General features: G+C 43.3%; 1 protein-coding gene across 1 annotated transcript in view; it reads left to right on the forward strand.

The window, feature by feature from the left end:
- Positions 1 to 4,623: 4,623 nt before the first annotated feature.
- The window catches only part of LOC146564053 (forkhead box protein O6-like), a 28,915-nt gene continuing 17,564 nt past the window's right edge, over positions 4,624 to 15,974 (forward strand). Inside the window, exon 1 of the mRNA XM_085291507.1 lies at positions 4,624 to 6,078. Coding sequence (XP_085147633.1) covers positions 5,590 to 6,078 — 489 coding nt within the window. The 5' untranslated portion in view covers positions 4,624 to 5,589. The remainder of the gene's footprint in view (positions 6,079 to 15,974) is intronic.

Below are 15,974 nucleotides of genomic sequence, written 5' to 3' on the forward strand. Positions count from 1 at the left end.
ATGATATTAGTTGTTTATTTTTGCAAATGATAACAAACTAGATAATATTTTCCATGTATCAACATTTCAAAACAGAATTTGAGATGTATGATTTTGGGTATTTTTCAGTTTATTTGAATCCTTTTTACATTTAAAGTTTCTTTTCAACACTCAGCTTTCATGGATATGTTCACTTCATCCCACTAGGGGTCTCTGTTTCTCTTCTTGTAAATATCCTGATTGAAGCAAATTGGATGCTACCTCACATCATCTACATGAGCTGTGGTTGCCATGGAAATAATTAGCTGTGAGATCTGCACATCTTTCCCCCCCACTCTAATTAGCTTTCTCAATTGCTTAATGATACATAGACCTGTGAAAGCCTTCCTTTCTTCCCCTCAACAAAAGCATTGATTTTCCCTCTCTTTCCCCTCTCATTTCTACTGTTAACCCATTAGTGGCTCTTTCATGGGAACATGAGCTGGGACTATTACACATGAAAGCACTGCATCAGCTTCAGGTTCTCCACTGTTAATATCGAAATCCAGAAAGGCCCATGCAGTAGTGTGTCAACATTATGGCCCGATCTAACTGCGGAGACCAAAGTAACTAATGCACATCCTGTCAGTTATGATAATAATGTTGGTAATAAGGCATGAGTGCTTCTAATAATACCCCTACAGGAAGATGCATTTGCAGAGATTGAGATGTAAAGTGACCGCGTGCATGTCTGAGGGGGAGAGCTCCAGGGCAGATGGCTGTCTCTACATGTTGACCTACCTGCGTATCATGGCTGATGAGGACAAACTCACTGAGGTGGAAAGGTGAGATGGCAGTGCTTCCACATGCATTTGGTGCAAGTTGAAAAACAACACAAAATGAACTTTGAACATTTACTAATATGTTAAAAATGTGTACTTTTCTAATCTTGTTTTGAAGTTAAGGTTAAATTGAACTGCTACTTGGTACACAGGAGTTGCCTGTCAGTGAGACTGGATTATCTGATGGAGACAGTTTTATGTTCCAACAACCAGAAGCAGACTGCCGGCCCTTAGGACTAAAGCATGATGTTTCAGCTCTGAGTGAATTATGTATTAAAGAGGCAGATGCCTCCTTGCCCAAGGCTTTATATGTCCAGCATGGATACACTACAGTCTACTGGCTTTCTTCCACTTAAACTTGTGTTTAGCACAGTGCTCTTTGGTGATGAGCTAGACTCCCACTGCACCTCCACTCAGCACTGCATTGCCTGGAGAACAGAGGCATAGTTAGGCTAATCAGTGTCTTGGCATCAAGCCTACTTGGCTATTGTGGATGTAGCCAGCCACTGACTTGCACAAGTAAGAGATTTAACTCATTGCTGGAGGCAATATGATCCGTTCTGTGGTTTATTTCAAGAAACTGAGACCAGAGCGACACCCTTTCAGAACGTGATATGGTTAAGGTTGCAGTACTCGAATGATTATTAATCTTATTCACTTTCATTGTTGGGTTGTTAATACTATTTCATAATGCCTGAAGCCTGAAATACTTTCATCATCGATTAATTTTTCAATTTGACGACGCAGAGAAGGGTATATTCTTTTTCATCGCTTACTCCCAGCTCCAGGAATATCAGTTTTCTTTTAATGGATCATCCAGTCTGTAAAATGTCAGAAGAGAATAACCAAAAGAAAACAAAGTACAAGTCTCATTGAAGTTCTTCAAAGAACAATGTTTTGCCATTATTGCTTATTTGTTTCTAACCAACAGACCAAAGTTTGACAGTATTTAATTTTCAAAGTGGTAATTGATCCACCCCCTAAAATGACTGACTCTACTGTGGACACTAACTGAAAAAGGTAATTTATTCTTCTAGTTGTGCATGTGCATTTTGTCTGAAAACATAGCCTTTAATAATCTTTGGCATCAGTGTATTATAACACAATTACACTCTCTTCAGCTTTGAGCATGAGAGCGGTGCATGCTGATTTCCCTCTCTGGACCATTTGGTCGTTCTCTGTTTTTAACGGTTAAATATAATTAATTGGCTAAGGCTAAGATTGTATTAGTTAATCATATTCTGTTAGCCCTCTGAAACAGGGATGGAAGCCATTACCTGCACATGCCTTTACTTTCCTCTTTACAACACAGTCTTAATTAAAACTCTTGGCACCAATTGTCTTCGCTGCCTCTGTTCATAGTTGGCAGTGAAGATGCCAAGATGCCACAGAAATCTGGCACTGGCTCGGGGCAGGAAGTCTTCAAGTCAGCCTACTTTGGGTCAAAGCCAAGAAGGGGTGAAATCCAGCGTCGCCTACTCAGAAATGTTCCCAATACTTGGATATGAGCCCTCTCCTTCCTGTGTCATTGAGAACCCATATGCTTGTTAGAGAGTGTGGGTTATTTGCTGAGAGGGGAGGGAGAACCAAAGGAGGTGCTTTCCCAGACAGACATAGATCTCCCTAGGGTGTTCTTGTGGCTTCTCTAGATTCCTCTACTTCCAACCGTGCTGGGCAGAATGGGGTGCAGGGATAAATTGCACAACACCACAAGGTTGTGAGTGATGGCTAAAATGCCAGGGCCAAAGAAATCCGTAAAGGTATTATAGAAATAGTTGGGGGGGAAGTGTCCCTTTCCTTATTTGAAAGAAATTCCAGAACAGTTTCTAACCATGCAAAATAACAGGCACAAAGCTCTGACTTGTTGTTCATGTGGTGCTCTGCCTTGCTTGTGGCTGACTGAGGTGATTATTGCTGTGCAGAACACGCTGTTCTAGGATCAGCCATTCAGTGCTTTAAGCCAGCCTTGCTGCCTCTGGTATGTCTGGTATGGGGACAACTTAGCCATCAGCCTGCAGGGACTGAAGTTGTAGTTTTTAAACTTGTGCTGCCAGAGCCTTTGTCTTTGACTCTTAGTTCTTTGCTTTTCCCTTTTTCTCTTGAGACTCACTCCTGCTGTGGGTCTCTGGATCTGATCGTTTGCCTTTTTTTTGATAGTCACAATTACTTTTCTTTCGCTTCATTTGTAATCAAGACACATTGTGTATTCTCGAGTGTCACCAAAATTGTGGCATTCATAAGTGTTCCAGGGGAAGCATCTCAAGTAGAACCTTGTCTCGGAGACTAGAGGCTACGAGAGGCTTGACTCGCTCCACCTCTGGTTTGATTGAAATTCTTGACATGCAATAATCAAAATACAATAAACCATCACCCATTAATTATATTTGTAGTCCGAATAGGGTTTCTAGGCTTATTACACACAAACTATTAGCAACATGGCATTTTAACCATGTGATTGTACTGATGCTGAACGTTAAGTCATTCCGTGACACACCATATGACACATCCTCCCACATTTAAAAGCGTGCTATTTTTGACGCATATTTCTCAACATCACTCATGTCTGAGTGCACAGTGTGGCCTTGTTGTGCAACTTTTAAGTACTGCTTCTGTCCACAGTTGAACGCAGGAAAAAGGTGGAGTCCTCAGACAGTTTGAGACACCTTTCTGCACAGGGGCTGTTTTGATGATGGATGTGTCATTGAAAATGTTTATTTTAACTAAAGTGTAGTGACTAGAATACACACGTCTAAGGGTCTGTAGATGATGTATAATTGTAGTGAAATGCATTTTTCCTCTTTTAAATATTTTGATGGCAATGGATTGACAGCAAAAAGCCCCCACAGGTTATAGCTGTTAAAATGCTTGCTTGGAGTGGCTGCCTCACTTCTAAATAATATTAGTTTTTATTTATTCATTCTTTAATTCTTTACTGGAAGTGAGAATCTACAGAAGCAGGACTGTTTTAAGGTATGAATAAGTGAATAAGTAATACTCTCCCTACAGCAACCATCACCACTGCATGCGTGAGTCCGCCTAAAGCTGTCAGGCAGTGTTTCTGTAAACATGTAAGTTCCGCAAATCTTTCTTAGATTGATACAGGTAAAAGGGTCAGGTAGCCTAGTGTTTATAAGGGGAGATGGCCAATCGGATTCAAGCACCTGTGACTCTGTCCCCGCCCAGCCGTCAGCTCTTAGAAGAAGGTGGTAGGATAAAGGATCGGAGACCCCAACGCCTCGACCCCTCGGTCAGTGAAGCTAAAGAATTGCGCACACGGTTCTGACCGGAGCTCAATGCGCCGGGCAGAGTGTCTTTGAGGCAAATGCGTTTAGGAATGACAATATGTAAGTCTTTTGTTTACCCTCATTTATGTGAAGTATGGAGGAGATATATATATTTCTTTCATTCTGGCATCTGAAGCCCCCCCCCGGATTAAAATCTAGGGTTAACTAATCTCGGTTAATCTGAACTAAATCTGTCTAATCGGCATAGAAAATTACACTCACTGAGGTATTGCCCGCAAATAATCAGCGGAGCCGGGCGCCGTAAATTCTCCCTGAAGGGCATTTGGACGTTGCACACCGTGCACGCGACAATTTGTTACGCTCAGACTTTTTTTTTTTAAGAGAAAAACCCGTGTCGCAATTGTGCAGGAATTTTCCCTTTCTCTGTGTTACACATTGTCTTGTTTTATTAGGGCTGGACACGGAGGCTGGCACACAAAGCGCCATGTGACGCTCCGCCACAAAGATCATTATGCGGAGTTTTGATTAAGAATTTTGGGTTTTTGCCCCCTTCGTTAGTAGCCTAACTGAGGCGCAGGAGAGAGGAGGGAGAGCAGCAGAGAAAAGAGGGAGAGCGAGAGAGAGAGAGAGTTCGGGATTTCGCTGTAATCATGTTTGGAGAGTATTGATTTCGTGAGCGCACTCCAATTGGCAGCATCTCTACTATATAGCGCCGGCGCGTCATCCTCGGTTCACATCGACGGAACGAGTTGTAAGCAAATGAGAACATGTGTGGGATCTGAGTGAGTGAGAAAAGGCAAGGGGTGATAGAGGGGAGCAAGAGGAGGTGTGATAAAAGCCAATTTTATCAGCCCGACGAGTGGATACGAGATTTGATTGCCGGACTATTTTTCCCTCCTTTATATTTTTCAGACAGGGAATTTATCGATTCGTCACAAGCGCACGCCTCTTCATTATAATTGCAGACAGTTGGGTGCTGTTCAGGCTGAATGGACTTGAATGTGCCGCTGCCAGCTTAATCCGTGCAGACTGGAAGATTTAATAATTCACGGTAATCACGCATTATCGCCTCAGTGGATGCTCTCTACACAGCCCTGGTGATTTTCCCCTTCTTTCCCGTTTCTTTCTGTTGTCTTCTGGAGGATTTATCGACGGCTGCTTTTGTCCTTATCTGAAAGATCATCTGTTGCTGCAACTGGATTGAGAAGCCCCCAAGACTGACACGGGTTTGAATGTTTTAAGGTGATGCGGACTGCCAAATAAATAGTTCAGTCACCATTAGATAATTTACTTCAGGTAAAATGGACAAGAAATTATTATTACTTTTATTACTTCTGCTATCTCTACACGCGAGGCTATGATTTTTCTTTCATTCATCATGATTCTTCTACTCCGCTGAATTGCCCATTATTGATTCAGACTGAGTTTAATAGCCATATTACAAGGCAAATTCCTACTTGAAGACAGCGGGATACGTGAATCGTGGAGGTATTTCCCCACCCTTGCTCTACGTTTGATTTATTCTTTTTTCAACTGAAGGGTAAATGTTGATGATGGAGGACGACGAATTAGACGCTCATCAGGTTGATTCGGATTTCGAGCCTCAAAGCCGCCCTCGCTCATGCACCTGGCCGCTGCCTTGTCCACAGGATTTCCCCGGTGGACACGAGGTGAACGTAGGTCTTCCACTGGCCAGCATCAAGGTAGAACCGGAAGACATCCCCGCTTGCAGAGCGGGGCTCGTGGGCGGAACGCCGGGAGAGCTGAAGCATCCAGCCGGCGCCCCTGCACCCACAGGCGCGACGCACCCATGCTTGGCTGGCGCAGCTCTGGATGTCACCGGACCCCTGCGCAAAGCCAAATCCTCCCGGCGAAACGCGTGGGGGAACCAGTCCTACGCGGATCTCATTACCCGCGCTATTGAGAGCACCCCAGAAAAGAGACTCACACTGTCACAGATATACGACTGGATGGTCCGTTATGTGCCCTATTTCAAGGATAAGGGCGACAGTAACAGCTCAGCTGGCTGGAAGGTAAGAAATAAAGCAGCCGGGCCAGCGTGACAAGGTTGTGATAATCACAGTGATAATATCGATTATTATTCCTGTTCACTAAGCTATTATGATTCTTTCACCCCGCGTGACTTACACGTTACCGTGGGATTCCGCGTCTGTTACGCATGAATGGTGCCATGCGTTATCTTGTCTTAGTTCATTACTGCCGTCAGTCATTTTAATATATCACTGAGGCAAATTGTAATAGAGTGGAGTGGAATCACTTGTTACGTCTTCATATAGAAAAGAAAAAAATGAGACAGAGAGAGGAAAGAAAAAAGGGGCTTTTCTCATCCCAGCTGCAGAGAGCCTGGTCATCATGGGCAGCAGTGTTCATAATAGCGCATAAAATCCCCTCAGTGGGAATAGGACCACAGCGGTTCACGATGAATCTTACTACATGCTGCTAATAATAGGCAAACAGAGAAAATCATCCCATGCATTTTTATGCAGAGAGAAAGTCCAGATCTTTTAGTTATGATTAAAATATATCTAAGAATCAATTGAGTGACACTTGTAGGAGATCACAGGTCAACTGACCACCATGTAAATATTTAGTGGGGCGTCTACAATTGACCACAGTCCACTACCACCGCCTGTCTGGCTGAGAGCCTAGAGTAACCTCCTGGACATCTGCCCATGTTATCAGCCCCTGCTCCCAGCCTCATCTTGTTTCTATTCATTATAGGCAGCTGAGGACAGCGAGAGGGGGCAGAGGGATCAGCAGGGCAGCAGTGCTTGTCCTGATGGTGTAACTTTGCAGAGCTGAGCTTTGAGACTAGATGTTAGTTGATTTTCATGTCAATACAGAAAAGACGTGCTGAGTGTGATGGCTCTTTGTAGATGCAGTGCCAGTAGGTTATGTGTATGTAAGCAAGATGATTAGACAAGATAAGAGATCTTTCACATTAACTTCATGTTAAGCAACCACACTTCTCTTCCAACCTAATGCTTGGTGCTAAATTTATCTTGTTAAATACTTTCACATTATTTCTATTCATCCACAGGGTGTGCCATTTACACCATAACATATCAACAAATATCAAAGTAATGGCATGACTTCAACTTGCATTTGTCTTATCTTTCTGAGGAATTAACCTTTTTTCAAAACATAGTCTGTCACCAGAGCTGAGTCTCATTTTTTTTTCCGGGTGGGGGCCTCAGCTGTAGCACCTGACTGTCATTTTAAGCCTGTCCTGTTAAACTGAAATGACTGTTAAGGTGTGGTCTCAGGTAGACTTCTTCATTAGCTCTCCATTTACACCAGCAACCACGGGGCTTCTTTATCTTTCGCGCCAAAGCCCTACTATGCTATTTATGAAACTGCAAATTAAGGGTGTTGACAGTGGCAGTCTGAGGTCCTGTGCTATTTCAGGCCACAGGCGCGACGTGGGGCCCATTCCAGGTAATGATGGGGGATTAGGTAAGTCGTTTACAGCAGGCAGCCGTAATGTCAGTAACAGGCCTGACCTGGTTTTGGTCAGAGACAGAGAGGTAATATAAACATACACTTAGAAGTCACATGTGCAGCTCATCTAAAGGAACCAAGCAAACAGCTGGTGGAATACTGCCGCCCAGCAGCATACCTGTACATGCAACACAACATTCATCTCCAAGTTTGTAGTACCTGTGGCTCAATATATAAGAGTTGCATATGAAATCACAGGATGTCCAATCCATAATAAATGTATCAGTATGAAGCCACATGGACCCCAAATCCATCTGCCTTCTCTCTTACTGTACATGTGCATAAAACAGGTGCACTCTGATACATATAATTTTACAACCACATCAAGCAATTAAATTTGACACTAGTATTTGTGAGTTGGGAGTATTCATGACATTTTGATCCCAATCAACAATATTGTATGAGCAGAGCCTTTCATGTAAAACTCTTTTTTTTTCTATAGTGGCAGAGAAACAGGGAAAACAAAACAAAAATAATACGGTGATGCAATCAAATGAAATTAAGTGGTATAAGTTTGCAGTTTCAATGCGAAGTTCAAAGGTGGAGGTTGGTTTTCTTGAAAGGAGTGGTCGTGCTTTGGGGGGATAACCAACTTAAAGACATTGAAATCTCTCGAGGCTGTTGTTATTGAACATAGCGGTTCTAGAAAAATCTTATAGAGCAGATTGTGTTGCCGTGACTGCAATTGGAAAGGATGTGATGCTGGCTTGATGCTGGGTAGTAGACAGCCAGTACACCTAGACAGTGCCATTAAGCTCCTATAAATACCTAATGGCTTCTGACTTCTAGGAAGGCTGCAATATTCTGAGGTCATGGCTTCCTAATCAGCTCCTTAGTGGAGGGAGGATAGAACTGTGTTCTTGTGAACCCCTATTAGATTAGTGGCAACTTCACTGTCTTTTATTTTCTAGTTTTCTGTACATAAACTGATCCAACCCAGAAATTAATGGGATTTTGAACTGATGTTAGTGACTGATACTAAATCTCCTCCATATATGTGTGTCCTTTATGTATTCAAGGCTACTTACATCTGAGTAAAAGCATCCATGAGTGCATGTGGACGCATTCTGCATTTGTGCGTGGGAGAAGCACATGTCAATTGCAACAAAGCGTCAGGGTTGGTAGTGTTGTGGGGGCTAGTGCAGGGGGAGGGGCTGTCTACTTCTATTGGAGTGTGTGCTTGGGGCTGCTGATTGGTCTGACAGCATGTCACTGTGGTGAATGGTATATAGTCTTACTCTTGACTTCATAATGCCTCTAATGGCGGGGTACCACTTGGTGTCGGGATTGCCCTCTAGGCTCCCACAAGTTCATTAACATCAAGGGTGTTAGAAGATGCCATTGGGATTCTGGGGTGTTGTTTTATTGTATAAGCCAGTATGGGTGGTTATGGAATTCACAAATCCATAATACAGCAATGCTTTTGGTGTATTAAGTATGTTAAAGTATGTTAAGTATGCTTTATTTCTCTGTAATTGCAACTAATAAGCACTGATGTGGAATAATTTTCTTTTTCCGTCTACTTGAAACATATAGTTTTTCCTCATTGTGCGTGCTCTGCCAGGAAATTTTCTCATACTTGGAGTGGCCAGACACCAGGGGATTGTGCAGCAAGTTGGCAAGGGTGCAAGGCAGTCACTTAGACACTTTAATCCAAAGCAATTAGACTGTTATTTATAAAGTGTATTTAGGTAGAGGTCTGTGCAGGGCCACAAGGGCAAAAGTTCATGCACACACACACACACGCAAAAGAAAAAGGAAAAAAAAGAAATATCAGTCAAACCATTGATGGTTTGCCTGAAAGATTGCTCTCAAGAAAAAAAGCAGGAGGTATGACAGAAAAGTGACTGCAGCATTACAAAGGAAAGACAAATGGAATTTGGAGAAATGAAGAGGGAAGAAAGGAAAAATGTCTCTAGGTATACGTATAATCTTATCTCCTGTAAAGGCGCATAACCCCTGTCTCAACAGACAGTAGTATTTATAACAGAGTATGACTATATAACTTTATCTAATTGATTTATAGGTAAAGAGAGACAGACTCTCGTAATCCTGTCACAATACAAACGCTCTAGCAGCTGCTGAGCGACACTTGGCAAATATGAGGGATATGAATGTCAAATGTATAGCCGAGAATGTGTGACAGACTCTTCAGCACAATATGGAGAGACTTGAAACTTCCAATGTGTGTGTGTAGAGTTGTGTGCATACGTCTGTTATACGTGCATACGCTTGTATTGCCTGATGATGGCCGAGGAGAGTCTGGGAAGACTGGAAACTATCCTAGAATTCAGCTGATTCATATTTTATCCTCTGTCTTGGCTCAGGGGAGCAGAGTAATTTGAGAGTGCGACAGACACTCAGGCACACACACACACACACACACACACACACACACACACACACACACACACACACACACACACACACACACACTCACAAAATGAGAGCATATGATGCATGCTGGACAGATTTATGGTGTAGGATTATGAACACTTTACATCTCCCCGTGCCTCCTTCACCCAGAGCCAGGTTGCATTCAGGCAGTATATTCAGCTTGAACCTGGTGTCTGATGCCAAGAAGCCCATTCTCACTGCATTTTCCCCTGCAGCCTTCAGGCAGCCGTGGCAGTTCATTTCTCAGTGAAAATGATTAATGTACATGCAAATTACCAAAGCATGGGCACGCATTCAAATATGGGAGACAGCAATCAGGAGACAGTAATATGAAAAACAATATAATTTTGCCTTTGATATTACTTTGCTTTCTCTTATCACTCTTTCTACCAGACACCCATGTTATCACCTCTTTTATCTACCTGCCTTTCTCTTCTAGTCTGTCTATCCATCTATTCATTATACATTCTATGCATTCTTTCTTTATTAGTGGTTTTAGGTACGAATGCCAGTTGAGGTGTGGAGTCTTTCTCAAGGGAGCTATGGCGTCAGGATTTTGAGCTTTAGCAGTCTCCTACCAGTGATCTAGACTGCCTTAAGCAGCATGCTTCCTCTTATCTAAGGGAAATCTCATATCTCACATTATCTCAGAGATAATAGGATAACAATGCTGGATTTTACCCAGCACAGCTCGTCTCAGCTTCTGAGTCTTTTGGAGGATGAGGCCGTCAAGTTCCCAATTCGACAGGGTTGAATTAATTTGGATGCCGTTCTCAGTTGAACTTCAACAGTTGAAGCATTTTTTAATACCAAGGCTATTACCCACGCGTTTGCCTTTTTTTTTTTTTTTTTTGTACATTTCTTCTTTGGTGACATTTCTCAAAATATTAAATACTCTGTTCCCTTTTCTTCCCCATATGCATAGTGAAGCATAAAGAAATTGTCATTCTTTTCCCGTTGCACTATTTAGGGTGATGGTTTCCACCATTCCCTCAGGCGTACACATTTGCACGAAACACACAACACACTTGTGCCTCCTCAAACCACCCATGGAGGAACACTCTGTTCTTGGGTGGGGTGAACCATTTTTTTTTTTTTTGGGGGGGGGGGGGAGGGGGCTGACCCGAGTGAGGAAGCTACTTTCTGCACTTCCATTTTGCTGTCTGATTTGTTTTGAAAGCTGTCTGACTCGTGGTGATTGGCTCATAAGGAAGGCGTGGCTCTGTTTGGTAAGCTCTCCGCGGATATTTTGGCCAAACTGTTCACAGCTGCATGGACAGAATGTGGTGTGTGTTTCACTCTGAGGCCATGTAAGGTTGATGCCATGGAGATTTGATGGGGTGCGGGGGGATTTGAGTGTTACATCAGTGCTTTGTGATTAGGACATATCGCTTTTTATTTCCATGGAACCCGCACTGAAATTGGGGAAGGGAACAGAGTGAAGCTATGTCAGGGTAGTGCTGCTGGGCACACAGTGAGTCCCCGAGCATACACAGTGCCCACATTTCAATAAAAGTGAGCAAAAGCCACTATGTTCCTACTCCGTTAACCTTCCCACCACATTATACTGACACAGGGAACAGTGTGACTTGTGGTCTTGTTAATAAAATATATTCCGTATTACAGTCTGTTAGTTTAGAGGGATTGTTGAACAAGAGGTCGGTGGAATTAATAGTATTATTACTCCTAAAATAAACTTCTTAGAATAAAGCATTTTTCATTTAAGGCCATAAACACTTTCCAAAATGACTAATACACAATGAGTGACTCATCGTATAATAACAGGGATTGAAATGAAATGCCTCAGTATGGTGCTCCCGATGCGGTTTAGAAAATAGTTGTTGTACATGATTCAGTAGTGTAAGCTCAATGGATAGGATTCACACAACAGTTTTTCTAATATCTGAGATTTCTGGGATTTTTCAACCGCTATGTCAAAGTAAATCATTCTAATACAGAGAAAAGTGTGTCACGTCTGATCTGATGGCTAGAGGATGGAGTTATTATGTCCTAGAGAAATGTTTGTATTGCAAATGTATTAAATGGCTTTGGATATCACTTCAGCTTGTGAATAAAAATGTTTGAGCCCTCGTGGTGCTAAAAATTTTTGCTCTCCGTGTGTAGCGGCATGCTTGTTGCTCATATGTGTGTCAGCGTGCACAATGTGTCATTGTTGTGGTGTGCGGATATGGATGTTTCAGAGTGTGTTTCTCTCTCTTCTCCTTGTGTGAGTGCGTGTTTGTGTGTCTCTGTGTGCATGTGGGTGTGTTGGGAGGGGATGGGGGGGGGGGGGGGGGGGGGAGGGGGGTTGATGGGCTCAGTGGGAGCCCGGGTCCCGGGGGAACAGCTCTCGTTAATAATTCAGACGAGGCTCATTATCAAGGCAGCGCAGATTTCTCCCTGATTCCACCTTAATTGCAGGCAGGCTGCTCCACTCAGGCAGACGGTAGTCACGCTGGGTTGACTCTCTCTGTCTTTTTCTCCACCACTACATGGCCTGCTCTGCTCCATTCTGTTCTGCTCCGTCTCCAGTACTTACCCATGTCACAGCAAGATGGCCCTCGGCTAGCCTGCTTCACATTATTGAACGCCTTAATAGCATAACATCCTATGAACATGCTATTTTGATATGTACTTAAAAATGTGCCTTTATATATGTGGATGATTAGATACAGAACATGCGCTATTTGAGAATTCCTCTACAGATGATGTGGCAGACTGTGGAGCTGAAACAGTAAGTTGTTAAAGTCATGGTTTAGCAGAAAAATACTTCTCAGTCTTGTCATTTACAGTCAAAAAAAAATGTTGTTTTGTTTCCAGCTTCTTAAATGAGAAGTTTAGTTATCTTGTCGGCATTGTATCGTAATCCTAAATTAGATAAAACTTGTGCTGTTGGTCAGACAAAAGAGGTTACTTACAGATGTTGCCTCGGGGTGCAGCTTTCTGACTCTTTCCATACTAAACAATTCTCTGATTTACCATACTGATAACATCAATTTATGAGCAAATAACAATCATTGGTTGGAGCCCATGTAGGATATATGATGTGTGATTCATTATGACTGGGGGTATAGTTACAGATCCATCAAAAACACGAGCAGTGTGATGCCTTATGTTGCACACTACACAAAGCCTAATATGTTTTCCTTTCGTTATTGGCTTTGTGAATTATTATAATGGTGGGTTTATCCTTGAAATAGCCTATAGCCTATTATCATACTGATGACACAGTCGAACGTGTGTTGCCATGATTGATATGACGCTACAATAATACTCCTCTTCATGCCCATCTATAGGCTTATGTAATGTATCTTGTTTTCATAATTTACACTGACTGATGGGTTTCCATTCAGTCCATTCAGTGAAGCCCCGCAGAGAGTGCAACATAATGGGCCTGATCTTGTCATACATGTATATGAATATTTCAAATCAAGCCATTGTAAGTAGATGGGGGCTTTAGATAAACAACACAGATGCTTCTTCCCCTTTGCTGGTGCTATAAGATGAAGTGCGCTCCAAGCTGTATTTCTCTCCTAGCCTCAAAACTGGCTTCTCACAAATCACTGTGCCCATATTTCCTAATTCAATTTTTTCCCTTCGTCTGATATCTCTTCCTGTATGCAGGGGATTGATGGCCGTGCGCATGTGCATGTGTGTAAATGTGTGTGCTTAGGTGCATGAAGATTGCCGTGTCTGTCCCCGAGAAAGAGATGATGTACGTCGAGTTAAACGGAGTATTTCACAACGCTCCAATCTCCAGACCCTTCCTGGCAGCCGTGTGCCAGGTCTCTCGCTTCTGTGTGCCTGTCCATCAAGCCCCTGTCACGAGCCAAAGGACTGTGGGAGGGGAAAGTGGTGCGCGTAAGGGCCGTCGATCAGTTTACCTGAGGTCGGCGGAACCGGCGAGTGATGGAGGGAGCCGCCTCACAAAGGGAAATGTAGTTAACGCTGACTGATATGAGCAGGTGGATAGAAAAAAAAAGAAGAAAAAAATGATGGCAGCTGTGAGGAGGAGTTGCAACAGTTATGTGCAGGAAAGATGCTTTTTTTTTTATGCTAATGGCTGGTGTGTATGCTGTGGCTGGACCATGGAGCTGATGGACGGAGCTGTGGAGGTCATCCCGGGGAACCACTGGTCAGCACCCTGCTGAGCTGTGACGTCGGCTCACCTGAGCTGAAAAGTTGAAACTAACCTTGAGGGAAGGAAAGGAAAAGATACGTGAATCTGTGGGCTTGTACATTTGTATGTGTAAAGCAACCCATGTGTGAGCAAATGTGTGTGGGAGCCAGCATATGTGTGGGGAGGTTACAGGATTGGAGTGAGGTTGTTGGGTTATGAGGTGACTGCGAGACCAGCTGGGGATGAGGGGGAGGGAGTTTGTGTTGATGGAAGCTACGGAAAATCGGGGGTGGGGGGTGTCTTCCGTCCTTATTTGGATTTGTATGTCAGTGGCATGAATCTGGGTCAGGACACTAGGTCCGGTGTTTAGTATGCTGACCGTGTGAGGTCTGAACTCCGAGTCTGCTTATATCCCTGCATGAACCCAGCACGTCGGCCTCGTTGTCTCCTTATTCTCTCCTCTACCTTTCTGTCTCTCTCTTGGACCTTTTTTTCCACTTCTGCCACCCCCCCATCTTTCACTTTATTTTTTTTTCCCATTCTGTGCCAAGAGCTCTTTTCTATCTTCTTTCCTGTGTCTCTGCATTTTTTTCCCTTTCCTTACTCCAGGCTTCCCCCCGCCACCACTCTGCTTTTTCATGCTCTCTTTTTCACTGTCAGTCACTCACGGCCTTCTCTTCTCTCCTCCCTTGTTCTATTTCACACTCTCAGTCCTCCTCACAAAGTAGCCTTTTTATCACTCATTTCCCTCTTCCCTCGCTCATTTCTCCTGCTCCTTTCATGTGCTTTTGAAATCCCCTTTTCATCTTTAGCGCTCTCTCTCTCTCTCTCTTGCCTGTTCTCTACCTCGCACACACATATACACACACACTGCCTCATTCAGTCATTCTTTTATTATTCCAAAACTAAAGTGATAAATGGGTCTCTTTCTTCTCCGTAAATGTCACTCGGGGAATTGTCTCTGCTCATTGATTGACTGGAGTAGAAGGATGGCCACACATGCACGTGTGCCAGTCGCATGCTCGTGCACACAGGCGGAGAAAAAAAAAAGAGAGAGAGAGAAAGAAGACAGGATAAAATGATCTCTCATTAGAAATAGAGATTGGCTGAGACTGCATCTGTCAAGGTTAGCGTCTAGCCCTCACAGGTCTAGCTTAGTCTTCGAGGCTGATGCATTATTTGAAGAACTTGTGCAGTTGGTTTATAATGAAACATCAATTCTCCACAGGACTTGGCATTCAGAAGTGCTGGGATCAATCACAGTTAAACAATCTGAGCTGGCAGGCCGGGCCGGTCTTGCCATTTTTTTTTCCTTTTTAAAGTGACGTGACAGAGAATATGTAGGTGTTATTCACAGTTTGATCAATTGGCATTAGCTTATCCTTAACTGTCAGAAAAGTATCAGTCAAGGATAGAAACATCAGAGCCATTTTTCAGACCAGACAGTGTGCCGTGTGTGTGTGTGTGTGTGTGTGTGTGTGTGTGTGTGTGTGTGTGTGTGTGTGTGTGTGTGTGTGTGTGTGTGTAAGTAAGTAGGGGTTAATAATGCTCAGTCATTTTCTTAATGTCTCATTCACCCTGCCTCAGGCACTGGAGCTTGATAAAGGTCAAGACTACTGGTGGTTACATGTCGTCTTCCCTTATTTCATTCTCCTCACTGCACGGCAGGGAGGAGGGGAAGGAGAAGAAAAGTAAAGTCCAAGCCAGTCGGTGATGCTGCTGATCTGCGTCTCTCCAGTTTCAGAACCTGGATAAAGAGATTTAATAGGGAGACAGTGGGGAGACTGGGGAAGCTGGCTCAGTCAGTGAAGAAGGGATGAAAATATTAAATTGTTAGATAGCGATAGAAGGACGGGGAGTGAGAAGAGAGGAAAATGGGGAGGGAGAGAA

This window comes from Mchenga conophoros, linkage group LG11 (genome assembly GCF_057382185.1).
Source record: "Mchenga conophoros isolate Kocher_MC1m ecotype Shallow Benthic linkage group LG11, M_conophoros_male_GT1.1, whole genome shotgun sequence".
NCBI lineage: Eukaryota > Metazoa > Chordata > Actinopteri > Cichliformes > Cichlidae > Mchenga > Mchenga conophoros.